Here is a 21,722-nt window from a genome sequence, read left to right as displayed (position 1 = left end):
TAATTGTTTACATAATATACGAAAAGACTTTTGACAGGAGGTTTGCCTCGATCTACCAGTCAAAAGATCTACAATTATCTATGTTTGTTAACTAGTCGATGAATGATACTAACAAAGCTATTCTTTTTTTTTTTTTTTTCAAAATTAAATTTTCTTGACTGGAAGAACTCTGCCTACTTATGCTCTGCATGAGTGAGTGACCGTCATACCAATCGTTCAAAAACTACCATTCTCTGCTGTGATCATTTATTCTTTTCATAATTTGCATGAAAAGCCCTTCAATTTTGCCCACTTTTCAGAACATCTAAATTAAATTATATCCTCTCAATTAGTTATATTAACAAATATTTCTAAAATAAAAAGGGTTAATTTAGAGAATGAGGTAGTTATTCTAGATACTTTTCTTTTCCTTTAGATAAAAATGACCTCAATTGAAAAGGAGAAACGAAGATGATCATAAATTGGTAATACCTTATGTTTCCACTACCTTGAACATAATCGGAATCAAGGAGTCTTTTTACTTCTGCTTGGTTTACTCTTTTCTTTCTCCATTCAACCAAACAAAAAAAAAAAACACTTTATTTCTATGTTTTGCGGGAAGAAATGGAGAAAGGGCCACTGTAGGAAGAGTATTAGGGACCAAAATTTATTTCACATAAACTAAGAGGGGTATAGATGAAATATGCACTTTGTCCTTCCAGTGACGTATGCTCAAACCAAACGCTCATTCTTCACCATTTTTCTGGGTTTTTCATTTCTCTTTTGATTTTATTTGTGGGGGTTATTACCAGAATATGCTGCTTATTCCTTTCTTTTCTCAAAGCCTCTCTCTTTTCTTCTAACAATTCTCGTCTCTTATCAAGTCTTAACTTCACAACCAAACTTGCATTAAGAAAATTCTTTCCATTTTATATTTCTTGGAGCCTTTTCTTTTTAATTCAATACACATTTCTTTTTTTTTTTTTCCTGTTTAATTGAAAATCATAACTTTAAAGAAACCCATCATGTCTTAAGTTTTGCGTGAAGATGCTACTTGATGTGATTGCAAGGAGGCTCTGTTGAATTCAAAATTCAAAATTGTGATTCGTGGATTCTGTGTAAATTTTGATTTGATTATGGGTTCTGAGAAGGGTCTGAGAGAGGCAATGGCATCGGTTTCGGGTTCAAGAAATGATAATGCAGCTGAGGAAGCTTCTTCACCTGATATGTTGAAGAATACGCCATCCAATATAAGGAGGTTGGCTCATGAGATTGAGCAGTTTGAGGGCAGGCACAAGTATCTTGCTCAGACAACTAGTCCATCAGATGGGGGTGATGTTCGTTGGTACTTTTGCAAGACTCATTTGGCTGAAAATGGTCAGTTCTCTGGACAAGAAAAATGAAACATACGCTCTGATTGTATGGCGGTTAATTGAAAATTTTTTGAATAGTATAACGTAGAATTAATGTTTATTTGTGATAAATTGTAGTTGATAATCGTGTTTAAGAAATTATTTTCCAGAAAAATCGCTGTACAATGGGAGCTAATTATTGTAGTTGCGGTTATATTCAGGCAAAATCTATTTGCATTCTAGCTTTTGGTATCAATTTATGCAGATAAGCTAATGTTGTTTGCGTATACCTCGGTATCTAAATAATGAATATTAGCATTGAAAAGCACGAGTTAGTTCAACTGGTTAATGCTACTTTCCCAGCAATATCTGCTGTTCAACTTGATTATCGTCTCTTCCGATAGCAGCATCCCAGCTCCCCCTTTAACTTAGACTAGGGAATTGAGGTAGTAAATGAAGGAAAAAGAAAGAAAAGAAAAGGATCACAACATGACGTGAATGCCAGATTGATGTTTTCTTGAAGTAATGGTACATGATGAAGAATTAAAATTCATGAAATGGCTAATCAGCTTATGTTTATTCAGGGTAAGTGGCTTTCTTGGATTAAATCATGTGGGTGATTGATGAGCGAGAAGAATATTTTGGAGTTTCTTTTTTTTGCAGGAAATGAAAAATAAATACTTTTGACAAGATCTACCCATAAGTGATATGGAAGATGGACGGAAAGCTAGTGTAGTTGAAATGTATGTGAGCACTAGAGGCTTATTAGTCTATTGTTGTAACTATAGTAAGACTAATGGAGATTTTTAGCCACCTGTGCTCATGCATATTCCTTGTCAGAAACAGTAAAGGCTTGGTGGTCTATAATTGCAGCTGTGACTTATCAAAATAAAGAACAGTGATTATAGGAGTAACATTACTTGAGTAACTGACTGAGTGTTAGAATGTGAAGAAACTGATGTTGAAACAATGAAGCTAGTTAGAACTAACCTCTTTTCTGGTCATTTTAGGATGTCAGAAATGTGAAAAGAACTGACTGAAGCACTTGACTAATAATAATTAATATACGTTAGTATGAATAAATCCTAGTATGTGAATGGATTTTTTTATCATATCACTGGTATTGGTATGTGAAACTAATTACCTAGCTTAAGTTTTCCTTGCCCTTCTGTTTTTTCAGAGCTAGCTGCATCAGTCCCTCGCTCAGAGATAGTTGGAAAGGGTGACTATTTTCGATTTGGTATGAGGGATTCTCTTGCAATAGAGGCATCTTTCTTGCAGGTTTTATTATGAATCTTTATCAATTTGCTAGAATTGAATTCGTGCATGTTTCATTGTCTGTTGATTCAAGAAAGACTTCATTTGACTAAGAAAGTGTCTATTCAACAGTGAGCATTTGTTTGAGTAAATTATGATTACAAGTGTTTGCCTAGGGATACACACTTGTACATCTATGCATGTGTCGGTGGCTGTCAAGTAAATAGGAAGACAGTTTGCTGGATCACTTGCTACTCTGAACACTCTTCAAGCGAAGATCTTAAGCATTAATTTACTTGTCTTTTCAGAGAGAGGAAGAATTGCTTTCTATTTGGTGGAAAGAGTACGCAGAATGCAGTGTAGGTCCAAGAGGGCAGCCTGGAAGCTATTCTACACTGAGCCAACAGCTAAAAGAATCTTCTTTAGAGACTGAAGAAGAGAGAGTTGGTGTTCCTGTAAAGGGTGGTTTGTATGAGGTACTATGATATTATTATCCTCTCTGAGATTTTCAGTAGGTCAATCCACAAAAGCGTTTCCATTGTGACGTGCCTGTAGTTACGGAATTTGTTTCAACTGAAATGCAGTTCATTTTTCTGAGCTGAATGATATTATTTATGCAGGTAGATTTGGTAAAGAGGCACTGTTTTCCTGTCTACTGGAGTGGAGAAAACCACCGCGTGCTTAGAGGTCACTGGTTTGCTCGTAAAGGTGGTCTTGATTGGCTTCCATTACGCGAGGATGTTGCCGAGCAATTGGAGTTTGCCTATCGTAGCAAGGTATAGGATGCTAACATTGGTGTTTTTGATTTATATCTGTTTCTATTGAGTGTAATTGGAAATATCTTTATAACTTTGTGATTCTTTTGTTGTGCCAATGCATACTATTACTAAATGGTGGTAGTGGATTGTTTTTTTTCATTAAAAATGGGCTCATTCCCCCTCCCTCCCCTTTGTCTAGTATTGTTAAGGAGTGATATTTCTTTTATGAGAAGCTTCAGTTCTCTGTTGAAGCTTTGGACCCCTACTAGAGTCCTTTCTTATGTATTCCTTTTTTGTTAGTAGGTGCTAATCAATGAACTTTATCATTTAAACCCAATAGTTGGTAATTTTCCGCCTGATTTGTGCATTATCTCTTCGTTTGGGCTTCATTTGTTAAATCATCTATCCTTAATTGAAGGACTAATAAATAATTATCCTCAGGTTTGGCATCGAAGAACATTTCAACCATCAGGATTGTTTGCAGCTCGAGTTGATTTACAGGGTTCTAACCCAGTAAGTCAGAGTTTTGCATATTTAGATTCTTCACCATTTTAACAATATTGATTTTATGATTTCTGTAAATGTTGCATTCTGGGTTTAGGGACTCCATGCACTTTTCACTGGGGAAGACGATTCATGGGAAGCTTGGCTTAATGCTGATGCATCTGGACTTTCAACTGTTATTACTCTAGGAGCGAATAGTATAAAGTTGAGGCGTGGTTATGTGCCAGCTCTGTCTTCAAAACCTACCCAGGTATGTTGCTTGTCTTATAACTTTGAATGATTTTTTCTTGGGGCTTCCTTGTTTTTTTTAATCTTTTCAAGAAAAAGGGTTAATTCCTATATCTTCACACTTTTCTGGATGATATGTGTGGTCTGTTGTATTGCATTTGCTGAAGTAGTTTACTGCAATCTCTTAATAATATAAGACTCTTGCTCTATAAGGATGAATTACGTCAGCAGAAGGAGGAGGAAATGGATGATTATTGTTCACAGGTATGTCTGCCTACTTTTTGTACTTTAACCAGTGGCGGTACTTTTTATGTTGTTAATGGCCATGTTGAAGTTATACGGTAATATCCAAAGCAAAATTGTTTCCAAATATGATGCATTTTGTTGTGCCAATCGTTTATGTATATCTACTCATATTCTTACTTCTACGGTACGGATCTGTCTTTTTTTTTCCCCCTACTTGTGTTTCATGTGTAAGATGATGGAAATTAAACGAATGAGTTTTTTGCCGTTGTTATGTGTTGATAAGAGTTGTTCATCTCCACATATATTCACTCTTGCAAAGTGTATGTCTGCGTGTCTGTATGCCTTTTTGTGCTTGTGTTTCTTGCATAAGATGATAAAGTTTTAATAGTCTATACAAGAATGAAAAAGTTATCTTAAAGGTATCTATAGTATCTATTTAGTGTGTTTTAGTAAATTTGGAACTTTAGTGCTTCTATTTGAATTAAGGTGGTGTGCTATGTATTTGCTTAATCACGTTCCCACTCATCATTTTCTTGTAGGACTTTAACTGATCCTTTCCTTTCTTTCCTTGCTATGCTGCTTGTGTTATATACCTTATATCAAGCCATGAGGAAACAACTATGAAACACAAAATCCTTTTGCCTTCTGCAATTGGGAAGACTCATCCCTCTCCCTTAAAAAGAAGAAACAAGAGATTTTCCAGTAAGGCTCCTAGGGCTTAGAATTCTTAACTGTCTACAATTTTGGGACAACTGTGCATAATTTTTTGGTGACGTTGAAAATCATAGTGATTGCCATGCCTCATAATCCTCAATTGATTAACATAGGCCTTGGCTGCTTAAACTGAAGAACGACCAAATTAATTGAGATAATCATATCTACTGCTGCGGTCAGGTCTCTGTATACTTTAAACCTCATATGACTTAGTCGTCATAATTTGGGCTCGGTAACTATGATAGACTTATGCTTCTTCACTGGTGTGATTTCAAATTGATTTTGTGAGCCTGTGTGACAATCAGATTGTGAAATTATTCTTTATGGAAATAATCGTTAAAGATTAAGCTTATGATTTGCTGTATTCTGCATGATATTTTTTACGAGGTCACAGATATTTGTTGATATAGTGTCGAACAAGAAGCAAATTTGATCTCATGATCTTCCAGCTTATGCGTAGTTGTATCTGTGGCAGATAAAAAGCAAATGAGAAGGTGAGTGGGTGGTCAACTGGAAAATGGTTTCTCTACATCAGTGAGTAGGTGTTTAAAAAGGAAGAGAGTGGGTTATTACTTGGACTTGTTCAGGAATAATTTTGGAAACACAAATAAGGATTTTTCACCAAAGTCTTCATCTGGCATTTGTATGCTATGAAATAGTCAAATGGTGATAGACTTTAAATAGGGAATATACTTTCAGCTGTGCCAGGCCATCTTGAATTTTGTAGGGATTGCTCTAACTTCTTAGGAAAATAATAGTCTGGGTTTACTTTTGAATGTACTTTCAGGGTTAATGAAGCCTTGATAGATGCAAAGTTGGCAATGATAATGTTTTGCAACTCTTATTTAAGCCACAATCTCTTGCTGGCTGTGAAGGTGGACAGTTTTAGACTCTCTGTATGACCTTTGTTTATATTTCTTGGTCAGTTGTATAAAATTTTGCATGGCAATTGGTTTTAAATGTTGCTGCGTTACTGCTGTTGGAGCTGCCTTGGCTCCTACTGGAGACATTTCTCAACATGAGAAGAGTACACATACTTGTAATTGAATCGTGATGGTGCTGAAAAGCATTAGGAGCTGAAGCTGGCGTTAAGTGTTTATAGTCTTTTTGTTTTTTTTTTTGGTTGATAATTGTTCTCTTTTTCCCAACTAAATGCCGTACAAATTTCTCTGTTGTAATTTCTCTTTGCAGTATGGTCACTTTCAGTGATCAAGAACAACTACCACCAGATATGCTGGTTACTTCTAATGCAAGCAATATAATTTATTACTCCTGCTGTAGGTTCCTGTTCGGCATCTACTATTCATGGTTCATGGTATCGGGCAAAGGTTGGAAAAGTCTAATTTAGTTGATGATGTTATAGATTTTCGTGAAGTCACTGCAAGCCTTGCTGAACGACATTTAAGTTCATATCAACTTGGCACTCAAAGAGTTCTCTTCATCCCATGTCAGGTAGACTTGATATTTTGCTTTTCACTTTTTGTCTAATTATTCATGCATTTATTTGATTAATTGGAAGGATGTCAGAACATTGTTCGATATAATCTATATCTACTGAGCTATATATTTCTTTATTAGGTATCTTGGGAACATTCTACATAGCTCTTTGCAATATTGGTGATTTAAATAGTGCTTCGGTTGAGGCAAAAAAATTATAGGATTGTATGTTTATAAGGTTGCTATCCTCTGGTGGGTTGGTCCTTATTCTGGAGAGGAGTCTAACTTAACATTAGAAGTGAAGGTTATAAGCTGGACATTGAAGAACAAAATTTTTTTGTACTGATTTTTGGTTTCGTTGAAAGATAATAGAGTTTGTTCAGGTGGGGTTTTAGTGGCATAGTTAAGTCGTCCAAGGGGGAAGACTGTTCTATTTGTTTTGGTGACAGGAACCTGTATCTGAAGGTTTCTATGAAGCCGTATCTGGATTTAGAAATAATTTAGTCAGATGCTGCTTGTACAACCAGATAACATAAATTGAAGTAAACTGCAGTTGCTCCAATAAATCTGCTTACTTATGAAGAGAATGAGGAAATGATAAGAGCAACTTACTCGCTGTATTGTTTCTGTCAAGAGAATATAAGTATTCTTGTAGATAATAAATTAGTAAGGGTATTCTTGTAAATAGTTTGTTAGGTTTGTACTCCTATAAATACTAGTTGGTCACTCATAATACAGTGACTAGATGTTTTCCTCCCAAGATACCTGTTGTCAGTTTCTAAATCTTTAAGCCAGTATTATGTCTGGGGTATGACAGTGCTTTTGACTAAAACATAGAGGATGTTGAATGGGTGGAAAAATAAATAAATCTTGTGCGTATTTGTTCAATCCACATTTGGATGCTAAGTGATGCATAGGTTTTTGTATGTCAAATTTTGTCTCAGCTATATTTAAGCTTTGTGCTGGTTGGCATTATTATTGGAATGGAATGAGGATAGAAAGCACATGCAGGTGCATTACCTTGTTTAGCAAGGAAAGTGTAAATTTTAACAGAAAAGGAAAAAATGAACAAAAACCTCTCCTTTTCTTTATTTTCCCACACACTAAATATGCTTACAAGGTAGGCATATATAGGACAACCCTATCATAGTTCTGCCACCACTTAAGGTAATAGAACCATGATTTTAGGGATTACATAATCAACTCATATCCTATCTATTCAAACTTGATTGATCATAAGCAATCAAACTTGATTGATCATAAGCAATAAAATCCCATAATTATGGGAGGTAATTATGGAAGATAATATCTCCCATAATCATAGGAGATAATATCTTCGACACCCCCCCTCAAGTTGGTGCGTATATATTTATCATGTCCAACTTGCTTGTAAGAAGTTCAAAATTTGGTCTGAGGAGTCCTTTGGTGAGAATGTCAGCTATTTGCTGAGCTGATGGAACGAATGGCATGCAGATAATTCCTCCTTCAAGTTTCTCTTTTATGAAGTGGCGGTCAATCTCAATATGTTTGGTTCTATCATGTTGCACAGGATTATGAGCTATACTAATTGCCGCCTGGTTATCACAATAGAGCCTCATTGGAAGTTCAATAGGTCTTTTCAGCTCCTCTAAAACTCTCTTCAGCCATAACATCTCACACACACCATGAGCCATAGCTCGGTACTCTGCCTCTGCACTACTACGAGCTACAACACTTTGTTTCTTACTTCTCCAAGTAACCAAATTGCCCCATACAAAGGTACAATATCCCGAGGTTGATCTTCTATCAATGACTGATCCTGCCCAATCAGCATCTGTATAAGCTTCAATGGTCTTTCGATCTCCTCTTTTAAAGAACAATCCCTTTCCTGGAGTACTTTTTAAGTACCTCAGAATTCGATATACTGCATCAAGGTGCTCTTCATATGGAGAATGCATAAACTGGCTCACAACACTCACTGAAAAAGCTATATCAGGACGAGTGTGAGCCAAGTAAATTAGCTTGCCTACTAACTTTTGGTATCGAGCAGTATCAACTGGTGTTCCATCTTTTATATCTGCTAACTTGTGATTCGGATCCATAGGAGTGTCTGCAGGTCGACATCCACTCATCCCTGTTTCCTTTAAAAGATCCAAAACATACTTGCGTTGGGACACAACAATGCCCTTCTTGGACCGAGCTACCTCCATCCCTAAGAAATATCGTAGTGTTCCCAAATCTTTGATTTCAAAGCTAGAAGCAAGACTTTTCTTCAGCCGTTCCATCTCAATTAAGTCATCTCCTGTGAGGATGATATCATCCACGTACACAATGAGTACTGCTATCTTCCCGTCCTTGGAGTGTTTAACAAACATGGTGTGATCACTCTGAGCTTGGGTATAGCCTTGATTCTTTACCGACCTAGTAAATTTTTCAAACCAGGCCCTAGGAGATTGTTTGAGACCATATAACGATTTTCTTAGCTTGCAAACTCTAGACTGAAACTTCCCTTCAAATCCAGGGGGAGACTCCATGTACACCTCTTCCTCCAGATCACCATTTAAAAATGCATTCTTGACATCAAGTTGTTGGAGCGGCCAATCAAGGTTTACTGCTATTGAGAGAAGCACCCTAACAGTGTTTAATTTTGCCACTGGAGCAAAAGTTTCAAGATAATCGATCCCGTAGGTTTGAGTGAACCCTTTAGCCACCAATCGAGCTTTGTACCGTTCCAATGTCCCATCGGAATTATACTTGATGGTAAAGACCCATTTACATCCTACTGTCCTTTTCCCTTGTGGCAGATTTGTTACTTCCCATGTTTGATTCTTCTCAAGAGCATACATCTCTTCTTCAATAGCCTTTCTCCACTCTGGAACTTGTAATGCTTCCTGTACATTCTTTGGAATTTCCACAGAAGAAAGTTGTGAAGTAAATGTCAAGAAGGTAGGGGATAACTTTTCATAAGAGACATAGTTAGTCATAGGGTGTTTGGTACAAGAACGCACTCCCTTTCGAAGTGCAATAGGAAGATCCAAATCAGCAATCTTTGAATCCGAGGAAACTTTATCTAATGACTCAAAAACATTAAATTCTGTCCTAGGTTCGGATTCCTTGTCGTGAAGAGAAGGGGGAGCTTTATCTTTTCCTCGATGATTTTTCCGGACATAGGTTTTCAAGGTTTTTTCAGTTACATTCCCATCTCTTTCACTAAGAGAATTCGACTCTGTTATTGGCACTAAAGACGAGATCCTCTTCTAATCCCTGATCAATTTTTTCACGTTTTTCAAAATCCTTTTGACGGGCAAATTGAAGAGTGTCATTTGTTTTTTCAGGATTATTATCTTGAAAAGATTCTTGTTGAGGAAATTGTGCTGCAGATTCTTCTAAAAAATCAGAAAAATCAATTCTCCTATCAACAAAATTTTGATCAGGAATTTGATTTGCAATACGAAAAACATCATCATTTTCTACAAGTTCTTCTACATGCCGAGTCCCCCCCTGAAGAGGATCTCCAAAGAAAGGTTTATCTTCAAAAAATGTTACATCCATGGTTACAAACATTTTTTTCGAAATGGGGTCAAAGCATTTATACCCCTTTTGCGTGGGTGCATATCCAACAAAAATGCATTTTCTTGCTCGAGGGTCTAACTTACTTCGACCTTGTTCATGATTGTGAACAAAGGATATGCACCCAAACACCTTTAATGAGACTTCATATGTTAATCGAGACATGGGATAAATGGTTTTGAAAAAATTCAGAGGAGTTTGGAAATTCAAGGTTCTTGAGGGCATTCTGTTTATGAGATATGTAGCAGTTAAAATTGCTTCGCCCCATAGATATTTAGGAACATTTCTTGAAAAAAGTAATGCCCTCGCCACTTCTAAAAGATGTTTATTTTTTCTTTCAGCTACCCCATTCTGTTGTGGGGTATCATTGCAGGAGCTTTGATGCACAATCCCTTTTTCAAGAAAAAAACTTCCCAAAATTTTATTGAAATATTCTTTTCCATTGTCACTCCGAACAATTTTGACTTTTTCTTGAAATTGTGTCAAAACCATGCTGTAGAATTTTTGAAACACACTTGCAACCTCTGATTTCTATCTTAACAAATACACCCAACAAACTCTTGTGTGATCATCGATGAATGTAACAAACCATTTTTTTCCAGATGAAGTTGAAATTCTAGAGGGACCCCAAACATCAGTATGTAATAGAAAAAAAGGTTTTGAGGGCTGATAAGGATGTATAGAAAATGTAGACCGATGATGTTTAGCCAATTCGCAGATTTCACATTGAAAAGAAGATGAATCTTTATTCTTAAACAAATCTGGAAATAAGTATTTCATGTAATAAAAGCTAGGATGTCCTAGTCTAAAGTGCCATAACATATTCTCTTTATTACTAGTAATAGAGACAGACCCGTAACATGTGTTTTTGATTGGTGTTGTCATATCTGATCCATCTTCAAGGAAGTAAAGTCCCCCATTTTCTCTAGCACATCCAATCATCCTCCCCGTGGTCAGTTCCTGAAACTCACAAAAAGAGGGGAAAAAATTAATCCGACACATGAGATCCCTAGTTAATTTACTTATGGACAGCAAATTGCATAACTTTGGAACATGAAGAACTCTATGAAGTGTTAGAGTAGGAGAGATGACAACGGAACCTATGCCAGCTATGACGGATAATGATCCGTCAGCAACCTTGACCCTTTTATTGCCTGCACATGGACTGTAGGTAGAAAATAATTGTGACACACTAGTCATATGGTCAGTGGCCCCAGAATCAATAACCCATATAACCCGTGGACAAGATGCATTTGATGTTTTACATGAAAGAGCAGTAGTAAAAGGTTTACCATTTTTAGCAAAAGAACAGAAAGGAGTGAAGCTTTTTGGCTCAGTGACTGAAAATTGTGGAGACTTAAAGAGTTTGTACAGTTGGCTTAATTGTTCCTTTGTGAAGGCTGGTGTCTCAAAGTCAGTTTGTTGCTTTTGAGAATCCTCATTCACAGTCTGCAACACCTTGCTATCACCTCCATTTTTCTTCTTGAAATTCGATGGTTTCCCATGTAATTTCCAGCATGTGTCCTTTGTGTGCCACGACTTTTTACAGTGTTCACACCAAGGCTTCCTTCTTTTATCCCCGTCCAAATCTGTCCCCTTAGAAACCAATGCTGAAGTCTCAACTTCATCCTCTGCCTTGGACTTTGGTGATGACTTCAGCATCATCTTACGCCTGGATTCTTCTCTTCTGACTTCAGAAAATACTTCACGAATGGAGGGGAGAGGCTTCCTGCCCAAAATACGACCTCGCACCTCATCGAGTTCTTGATTTAGTCCAGCCAAGAAGACATAGACTCTGTCGTTCTCCTCCCGTTTCTTGTATCGAACACTGTCTGCACGGCAGTCCCATTCATCCTCATAACAAAGATCCAATTCCTGCCATAAAGTTACCATCTGATTGTAATAGGTTGTAACATCTCTATCTTCTTGTCTTGATTTCCACAATTTCGTCTTGAGATTGAAAATTTGAGACGAATTCTCTATATCGGAATACATATCCCGGACAGCGTCCCACACATCCTTGGCTGTGGGCAGAAATAAGTGCGGCTTTCCTATCGCTGGTTCCATAGAGTTTATCAACCAAGCGATAACTAGAGAGTTCTCTGAATGCCATCTCTTCAAATTGGGATCTTCAGCAGCTGGTTGTTGAATTTCTCCAGTAAGGTGGCCGAGTTTACCTCTGCCATCGAGAGCCAGCTTTACAGATTGAGCCCATTCCAGATAATTGGAACCATTTAATTTATGAACGGTTATTTGTAGGGAAGAAGAATTTGAAGCGGAGTAATCTGTAGTTTGGATAACTACTGAAGACGAGGATGAGTCTTCTCTTGTGTGAGCAGTCGATCCAGTCATGGCTGCTCGGTAGTTCATGGCAGGAATTGGTACAGAGCCGGAGCTCTGATACCATGTAAATTTTAACAGAAAAGGAAAAAATGAACAAAAACCTCTCCTTTTCTTTATTTTCCCACACACTAAATATGCTTACAAGGTAGGCATATATAGGACAACCCTATCATAGTTCTGCCACCACTTAAGGTAATAGAACCATGATTTTAGGGATTACATAATCAACTCATATCCTATCTATTCAAACTTGATTGATCATAAGCAATCAAACTTGATTGATCATAAGCAATAAAATCCCATAATTATGGGAGGTAATTATGGAAGATAATATCTCCCATAATCATAGGAGATAATATCTTCGACAGAAAGAAAGGAGAAGCGGAAGTACAAAACGACACATTGCTAACCAAAGTTGCTAGAAATTGTTAAACCTCAAGGATGAAACTGGAGCATGATTGGAACATCATTGTTTGGCAATTTGGAACACCGACTTTTCATTCAAAGTCAAAACTAGCTTATTTGTATAAAATTTAGATTTGTGTTTTCATTGGCAAATTGAGAAAGTTTAAATATCTATTCTCTGCATTAATATATAAAAGGACTTGTTAAAATGATCTGAAAGACTCGTTAACCTCACAAGTGTATTGAAACTGTAGCTGTTCAAGTAGTCAAGGAAGCTTATCCCAGTTTTCTGTATCTCAATATAGGGAGCATACTACACTCTATGTTTCGTTGCATGTTCTTGAATCATCCACCATTTAGGTATTCTTGTGCTTAACTCTGGTTCCACATGTTCTTTCATTTCCAACTTAGAAGTTGGAGGAGATAGAGTACTGAATAATAATGAGGACATCGTTATGAATTTGAGAATTAGTTAGAGAACTATCAAGGGTGAATAGAAAAGTGTAGACATTGATTCTATTGCTTTATTATACTTCACTGTCTTCCATATGCCTCTTCCATCATGGGCAAGTGGGAAGGGCATAATTTAGTTGAAAACTTCACCACTGATTAGAAATATATCCTTATGAAATGATCATTAGCCATTGGATGTGTTTCTAATGCAACTGGAGGAGAATTTTGTTCCTCATAATTAACTGGTTAAAGATTTTTTGAAACTCGCTATGGTGAATCTGCTACCAAATGTCCTCTCCCTCTCTCTGTCTCTCTCTCTGCTAAACTAGGTTAGGTATCCTCTGACTGCCTATTACTGGATATTTATATTGTCTCTTGTGTAGTGAAATACACCAATTCCATGTCCATATTCTTTGGTAGTTTTTTTTCTTTTTTTTTATTTAAGACATCTTTGCTACATTCGTAGGTGGAAAGGTATTAATATGCTTCTTTTTTTTATTATAAGCTGGTCCTCTTTGTCTAATACAAACAATATTTCACTTCATACTTTTGGTATTTTGATTTCATCAGTGGAGGAAAGGTCTGAAGCTTAGTAGTGAACATGCTGTAGAAAGAATTACCTTAGATGGGGTGAGGAAGCTTCGCGTGATGCTGAGCGCAACAGTCCATGATGTCTTGTACTACATGAGCCCCATATACTGCCAGGCTATTATTGACTCGGTGAGTAGAGATTGCTTCTGCAATTCACATGTTTCTTTGTCTTCGTCCTTTCTAATCTGATTTCTGAGTGTTTGTCTACATACTTTTGTACTTGACTCTTGTTCAGAAATTTCATTTTTGTCTTGTAATAAGTGAGTCACTATTACTTCCGAACGAAGTACCTTTTTCCTGTGCAGATGCTGTAATTATCACTTCCTACGTTTGTTTGATTGATTCCTTATGCTACTATGATAAAGATAGGTATTTCAGTCTGCAACCATTTGCTGGTGGTTTCAATTGTGGAAGCATAGTGATGGTTTTAACTTAAGAGATCTCTTGCTGATGCATACTGATGGTTTTATTTTGTGGTCATGCTGCAACACAAGATATTCTTATCCAAAAGAAATGAATTTGCTATGTTGGTTATGTGGTTTTAGTTGTTCTAAAGGCACTACTTTTGATTAGACTTTCAATCCCTGAAATCTCTGAACTTGCTGATCTGTGAAATTTAGCGAGTTTACGACGAAATAATTTGTCTTTCATCTATATTTCCATAAAGGGAATCACGCTCTCTTCTTTTCTGCATATGGGCTGGAGTTGCATCTTAATGTGTTGTATGTTGGAATGAGCTCATTTATGTCACAAATAAAAGCACTTCTGAACTTTCTCATTTAATGTAAGTTAGCACGAGTCTTTCTTCAATTCCTTGTGAAATTATTATAATATTCTTTGTCTCCAGGTCATTCGCTTATCTTTTATTTATATCTGTGTACATTTTCTGATATTACTCCATTTGGGGAATATTTTCAGATTTATATTTTTGTTGCCTCATCTAAGCAAAAGTTTGCCTTGCTTAGTTCTCCGACGTGTGGTTCATAAATGCTTAACATTATATTTCGTTGTGTCTGAATGTTTTGATGAATGTGGCTTTTTGCTTGGTGGCTGTAAAGAAATGAATTTTGCTTGGTGGCTGTAAAATAATGTGTCTGAATGTCTTATTACCTTGTGTCTGTAACTCTTTGGATTCTATATTATTCTGACGCCTGCAAAATTGTTCATTTATGCTGAAGGTATCAAACCAATTGAATAGGTTATATTTGAAGTTTCTTAAGCGAAATCCAGGATATGATGGGAAGGTATGTGCTTGTGTCTCATATTCAATTTGTGCTTGCTCTAAGTTTAAGATTCTGATGTCATATTAAAAGAGATGTTATATCATGTTAGGTTTCAATTTATGGTCATTCCCTTGGGAGTGTTCTGTCTTACGACATCCTTTGTCATCAAGAGACATTGTCCTCCCCATTTCCGATGGAGTGCATGTACGAGGATCAAAATGCGAATATATTGTATGACCCTAATACAATTGGCTTATCATCTGACTGCACCTTAGCCTCGAATGTTGAGGAGGACAGGAGCAATGTTAATGATGAAACTAATCGCGAAGCAGGCATCACAAATCAAGGGGACCCAAGATTGGAGCCATGTTTCCTGGGTCCAGTAGATAACCAGGATAAAAACTCTTTGAATCCGGTGAATCCTCTTGCATCGTCAGACTCAGACATACTTACCCTGACAGGTATCCCTTGCAGGAAGTCATGCCTCGCTTTTGGGTCAAAGTCGGATTGAAACTAATGACAACCGCGATCTGATTTCTCGTGAAATAGGTGGAACTTGTGAACCAATGAACATTAATGATGGGGTTGTGGAAAGCCATGAGGAAAACATTGATGAGGAAGTACCTGAGAATGACAAGGATAAACAGATTGAGCTTTTAAAGGAAGAGGTGTATATCTATAACATACAATAGGGTTTTTCCCACTGTTCATATTGTTGTTCTAGCCAACAAAATTTCTCTTGTTTCAGATTGATTTACTACAAGCCAAAATCAAGGAACTAGAATCTACCTGTGGTGCAGGTGCAAACCAAATGTTGCTTTAATACAAATATAGTCTTTTCTTCTGCCATTTCTCTTTGACTTCTGATGGTGTCATACAACCAGGGAATGTGGAGAAGGCTAAAGCTATGTCAAAACAACCCATATCTGATGGACCTCCACTGGGGCCAAATAATGCATCTAAGAGTTACACTCCCTATATAAAGTACACAAAATTGGCATTCAAGGTAATGTTATTCCTCTTTGTACTGTAGTTTGTAGTCTGTCCTTTGTTTTTTTCTTAGTAAAAGAGCCATTTTTTATGTAGGGAGATTGGCGGGAACAGTATCAGGTTTGTTCATTGTACTTGATGTAATTGCAAAATGGGGTTTGTGGGCTGGAGGAAGGAAAACTTACCTGCTGTTGAAAAAAGTTACAGATGCAAAAGCAAAATCATTATTGAAATCTATAAGTGAGAAGGAAAAGTGTCTACGTGTATGTATGGCCTAAGTATGTTTGAGGGAAGTATAGGTGATGTAGCACAGAAGGTGTTGATGGGCCAACAGGTTTATGGAACAGTTTCTTTAGCTTAGAACTCGTAATAGCTGGCAATACATTAGGCAAATATTACTGGAAAAAGGCTCATTAGAATCAGAACAGAAAACAAAGAAAACTGCTGAAATTTGAGATTAAAAGAAGAATAGATATGGGAAACTCTAGGAACCTTTAGGCACTACATCTAATGCAAGATTGCATCACACAACCTCAAGGAAACACTAAGTCTGCAAGACTTTATTAACTAAGAAACCTCTGTCTTCTCTTTGTGGAGATGTACAATATTCATAGACTCAATAATATGCAATGATTAGATTCCTTAAGCTAGACTCTCTACTTGGTCTAGGGTCTCTTTTTCCCAAACCACTTCCTCCGAGTGAATGGTTCCAAAAACTGATGTGGGCATATCCATTATTGACATGTTGTACTTGGTGTTTGCTTCATTAATAGTCTGCCATGGTTTTATAGATATTCTCATATGGTGTCCAAAGTGTTGTGCTTCTTTATGCAAGTTCATTCTTTTAGTTCTGTATCACTATTTCCATAGTGCTTTCCAAATGCCTAAAAAAGAACATACTTGAATCAAATAGTCTCATGTTTTGCAGATTGCAATGTTTTTTTGTTTTACATGCTTTTATCTGATAGAGTTCATGATTTATTTGAGTCAGGTTGATACATTTTTCACCGTTGGTTCTCCTCTTGGTGTGTTCCTTTCGCTTCGCAATGTTCGTATCGGAATTGGTAATGGTTCAAGATCAATATTATTTTGATGCTTCACTATCTCCTGTATGTCCACTGTGCACGTCAATGCTTCTTTGGATGCATATGAATGGTCACAAAAGATATTACTTGCTTATACTCTATAAACAGTGGGTGCATGTTTTGCAAAACATCGTGTCAATTTGTGCTTGAGATCACATGTTTATGGAGATTCTATTTTGTCTTTCTGGAGAAGGCATGTTCTTTTGTTTCATTTGTTAAGTTTTGCACTTCTTCATTTAGCCCTTTCTGCTTCTATTGTGTTAGTGAAATATGAAGGCTATTGAGTATTTTTCATCCATTATATTCTCTCTCTTGTTTGTTGCAAGAGGCAAATGTCAAGGAATGTGATTGTGATTAACCCAAAAACAATTCAAGCAAAGAGGATACATACTACTACTGCTGTGCTGGCAGTTCAGTTATGTCCAGTCTCAGATGATAAATTTAGAAGTCTTTCTCTTCATTATCTTTGTAAACCCACTTATTCTTGACACTTTCATGAGATTTTTCCATAGCTTCTTTGCAATATTCAGCGGAAGTAATGGACTTTCTATCAGATCATATATATGATTAACATTTGGAAGTATGCATTAATTTTTTAATCTGGTTTATAACCCATTACTGTATGAAATTCAACTAATTATTCTATTCATTGCTAATGATTAGAATAGTAAAAAATATTTGTAGCTCTGACACGCAAAATATGTTGTTGGAAGGGAAGTCATTTTGGTGTGACATTCGTATGGGCATATTCAACTCTTATGCTCCATAGTGTATAAGATATTCTGAGTCCCTGTGTAATTGTTTATGTTCAAGACATGGTCCATTCTAGTTATAATGATTTCTTCTTCTTTGGATTTTCAGGCAAAGGGAAAGATTATTGGGAAGAAGATAACATAAATGAAGAGATGCCGGCCTGTCGACAAATGTTTAACATCTTTCACCCTTTTGATCCTGTTGCTTACCGGTAGACATAAAACCTCATCTTTACTATATTTAACCATGCTCGGTTTATGACATTTTATTCCTTGCCACATTCATTTTTTGCACAGAATAGAACCACTCGTATGTAAAGAATATGTAGATAAACGCCCCGTGATTATCCCTTACCACAGGGGCGAAAAGCGGTTGTATGTTAGATTTCAGGTGAGACCCTTTTGAGTTTCCATACTGTGAGTGTTAAACATCTTATTCTCTTTTTGTCACTGATGATATGGTCTTCAGGAGTTTAGAGAAGGCTTGGCTTCACATTCTCAGGCCCTGATGGATCAAATGACCGCTGTTAGGGTAATCTTGATCATCCCTAGCTCCTGCTTACTTCCTTTTTCTCTTTTAATTTGGTGTGTATGGAGAGAGGGAATTTATGTGCACGAGAATTCCAATTCTATTCTCTAGGATTATAACAGGGGAAGCTAGGCTTTTGTGCCCCTAACGTAACGGAAAAGGGAAATGTGAGACAATTATTTGATACATGAGAATTTGATGTTGCTAAACCTTTGGAGATAAGTAGTAATTCTTATTACTGATCATTTGCTGTTGGCAATGATTACATGACTATAGATAGAGACTTGGACCACTTGCACTATTGGCAATGAATACATGGCTACTGAATAGGGTAGATTGCAAGTACCTCGTATTCTGCTTGAATGAGGAAATAAATAGTCAACCCTTCCATTCTGAAATACATGGTGCAGTTTTTTGTCAGTGCATTGCTTTTAAGATATGGACCTGTTAGTTTCGTCCACAGGTTGTTGTCTTGCCCTTTCCTATTCAAAACTCTGATTACTTCTCTTTGTTTGATGTTCCTGTCAAATGCTTTGCTTGAGGTCATACCTGGTTGTGATGCAAATTTCAATAGGCATTTATACTACTCTGATCAGAAATGTTTTCATCTTTAATTTTTGTATTTATTTATTTTTTTGTTTTACTATGAAAATTGGATTGACTGATAGTAAGCAGAGAATGTCTGGTGCTTTGATGGCCCCACAATTAGAATTTAGAATTAGACATAGAGATGGTACAGGACAATGTGCTTGAGTATAAGTGTATTATGCGAAGCACTTAGTATGTAGCAAGCGTGTTCATTTTGGTTTTGGCTCCCGAGCTAGAATTTGCTTGAATAATGTGTATTATGGAAGTTAATAACTGAGTGTAGCAGTCTAGATGTTGAAAATGAAGAAATGTCAGACATGTAACTCCTTGGCATGCATATTGTTGATTGGGCATGTTTATTTGATTACCATACAGAAACAGATTAATGTCTTAACAACTTGGATGAATCTTTTCTTTTTGAACAGGTTAAAGTGCTTACCATCTGCGAATCAAGAAACAAGGATAACCTGGACGGTAATCCTAAGATGCTTATGCTTCTTTTGTTTTTTTTTTTAATTTCAAATTTTTTGTTTGAGTTACCATGTTTGGTCCCTTCTTGATTTCTGACCCATTTAGCACATACTTTGCAGAGGGATCAGAAAATGTTTTAGCAAAAGAAGAGAGATCATATGGATCAATTATGATGGAGAGAGTTACAGGAAGTGAGGATGGGAGAATAGATCATTCTTTGCAAGTAGGTTCTTTTTAGCTGTTCTTTTTTCCTTCCTTGTGCCCCTCCTAATCCGGTGTAAGGATTAGCAGTTTTTTGTCTTCTTGATTTAGCAGTGCAAGATTTGAATTTGATTACCCTTTAGAAGCTGATCAGTCTGATCAATAAAATGAGTCTGATATATGGGACTATACTTCACCGTCAGCCATTGAAGCTACTACCATTGGTTTTTACTACTTACTGTTTGCTACTGCAGGATAAAACATTCCGTCATCCATATCTATCGGCCCTTGGGTCCCATACGTAAGTATCAGCTTTGTTCTATTAGTTTTTAATTGTTATTTCATATCTATGTCCAATAGGTGACATTGTCTTGTTGAGACAATTAATTGCCAACTTTTAAAGCTGAATTTCAGAAGTAATGTTATTGCTTGAATGCCATGACTAGAAAGTTGTCAGCATATGAACAGTACAAAGCTGTGTGGTTACCTAATACTTCTTGGTACCAACAACCATCTTCACTTAATACCTCCATTTTGTCTCTCTTTTAGCCTCTTAATGCTACTAACCACCAAAACAGAAAAGGAAAACAGAGGGGAAGAAGTACTTCTTCTCAGCATCCTTTGCTCTTTCTAAACATGTATTTTAATTGAGTGTGGATGATGCAATTACATCTTCAGGAAGCATTCAGGGCTACAGCCTCTGACTTTCCTGTTCCAACCATCACTGGTTAGTTATAGTTTTCTTCAGAGTTACTAATTGCTAGTTCTTTCAAACATGCTTTTTTCAATGCAGAAACTATTGGAGAGATCCTGATACAGCTCTCTTTATACTGAAACACTTGTATCGAGATATACCAGAGGAGCCTCAGTCCACTCATGCACCTCAAGAAGGAACCTCAGAGGATGGGAGTGGTTTGATAGGATGGTCTGAGCAGAGAGATGAGGAACTCCCTCTGACATTCGCTGATAAAGTTAGGATAAAGGATTTTTCTTCCTGGGTGAGGAGTAGTAGGAAGCGCTGAATTGATTTGGATCTCTGGCTTGTGCTGTTGTCAAAAAGTGCACCATGTCCTAATCAGACTGGCTTGTGAGAACAAATTCACAGCAACTTGGAGAGGGAAAGGTTAATCCACTGTTTCGGTTCCAGATTGTTATTGATTGTCGACATAACTTGACCGGGCAGTTTAAGAAGCATACTGTTCTGTCATTGATTGATTGTCTTATAAAGGATAATTTGGAGGATAAGGAGCTTCTTTCTTTGTATCTTCTCTTTTCGAGTTGCATGGAAGTCAAAACTGTGCAGCCACCCTTTCTGATCTATATGTAGAGCGGAGACTTGTAGTATGAACAAAGTTTATACTTAGGACATGCAAACGGTTGGTAGCTTGTGCATATATTATTGTAAATATTGTAGGTTTGTGATGTAATTGGTGTTTCTTTGAGCTTTGAGCAGTCAAGTTGCAACTATTGTATTTAAAATGATGTGTAGCTACGAGTTATGGGGCTTGTTCTCGGTTGATTATTTGAACTGATTATAGATTCTGATGTTGGATAATCATTTTTTCTGATGTTCTCGGCTGCCTTTGATGGCATACGCATTAAGATAAAGAGTAATTAATGCAAATTAAAAACTGGATTAAAGAACAAACATTTTATTAAGAATTTGGCATCTGACTCAAGTTTCAACCACCAATGAAGCTACTACAATTGAAACAATGCAGAAATGGACTTCTAAACACTGGTTACAATAAGAACTATGAAGGAACAAAAATCAATTTTCTTAAACATCGTAAATTTTTTGCAAGCAAACAAAGGATTTGCCTTCTGATCGGACAAGAAGATTTATGGCAAGGTTTCATAAGAAAGACCTGATGCAGAGGATAGTATAGACCACTGGGAAATTCTCTCAAACAGGAGTTGCAATTTGGAGAAGACAACTCGAGTAAGAGAGATTTGTTATTACAGAGAAAACAGAGAACAGAGAATTGAAATGGATACAATCAGAAAGAATACTTCAGGCTACTTTCTCCCCTTTCCCTCGCTTCCTTTATACTACTTCAGCTAACC

General features: G+C 36.7%; 1 protein-coding gene across 5 annotated transcripts; it reads left to right on the top strand.

The window, feature by feature from the left end:
- Nucleotides 1–752: 752 nt before the first annotated feature.
- Nucleotides 753–21,210, top strand: LOC113714729 (phospholipase SGR2-like). 5 transcript variants are annotated; one of them, XM_027238762.2, is made up of 23 exons: nucleotides 754–1,356; nucleotides 2,512–2,612; nucleotides 2,897–3,064; nucleotides 3,209–3,364; nucleotides 3,788–3,859; nucleotides 3,948–4,100; nucleotides 4,292–4,342; nucleotides 6,320–6,490; nucleotides 13,796–13,945; nucleotides 14,995–15,060; nucleotides 15,149–15,500; nucleotides 15,589–15,707; nucleotides 15,788–15,839; nucleotides 15,924–16,045; nucleotides 16,126–16,149; nucleotides 17,021–17,093; nucleotides 17,976–18,078; nucleotides 18,164–18,257; nucleotides 18,336–18,398; nucleotides 19,409–19,457; nucleotides 19,574–19,677; nucleotides 19,910–19,956; nucleotides 20,449–21,210. In XM_027238762.2, the coding sequence occupies exons 1-23, from the start codon at nucleotides 1,116–1,118 to the stop codon at nucleotides 20,675–20,677; spliced, it is 2,760 nt and encodes a 919-aa protein (XP_027094563.1). In that variant the 5' UTR covers nucleotides 754–1,115; the 3' UTR covers nucleotides 20,678–21,210. The 5 variants fall into 5 exon arrangements, 4 of the variants coding, with proteins under 4 accessions (XP_071924481.1, XP_027094563.1, XP_027094564.1 ...); XM_072068380.1 differs by lacking the exon at nucleotides 19,910–19,956 and having other exon boundaries at nucleotides 753–1,356; nucleotides 20,449–20,634; XM_027238763.2 differs by lacking the exon at nucleotides 16,126–16,149.
- The last annotated feature ends 512 nt before the right edge of the window (nucleotides 21,211–21,722 follow it).

Source organism: Coffea arabica, chromosome 10c (assembly GCF_036785885.1).
Source record: "Coffea arabica cultivar ET-39 chromosome 10c, Coffea Arabica ET-39 HiFi, whole genome shotgun sequence".
Taxonomy (NCBI): Eukaryota; Viridiplantae; Streptophyta; class Magnoliopsida; order Gentianales; family Rubiaceae; genus Coffea; species Coffea arabica.
This window is presented reverse-complemented; position numbering and strand designations above follow the sequence as displayed.

Bases quoted from the DNA above. Each gene is read 5' to 3' on its own strand.
- LOC113714729 (XM_027238762.2), top strand. From the start codon at position 1,116: ATGGGTTCTGAGAAGGGTCTGAGAGAGGCAATGGCATCGGTTTCGGGT. The intron at 6,491-13,795 runs GTAGACTTGATA...TGATTTCATCAG, and splicing joins TTCTCTTCATCCCATGTCAG to TGGAGGAAAGGTCTGAAGCT. The intron at 18,079-18,163 runs GTAGACATAAAA...TTTTTTGCACAG, and splicing joins TTTGATCCTGTTGCTTACCG to AATAGAACCACTCGTATGTA.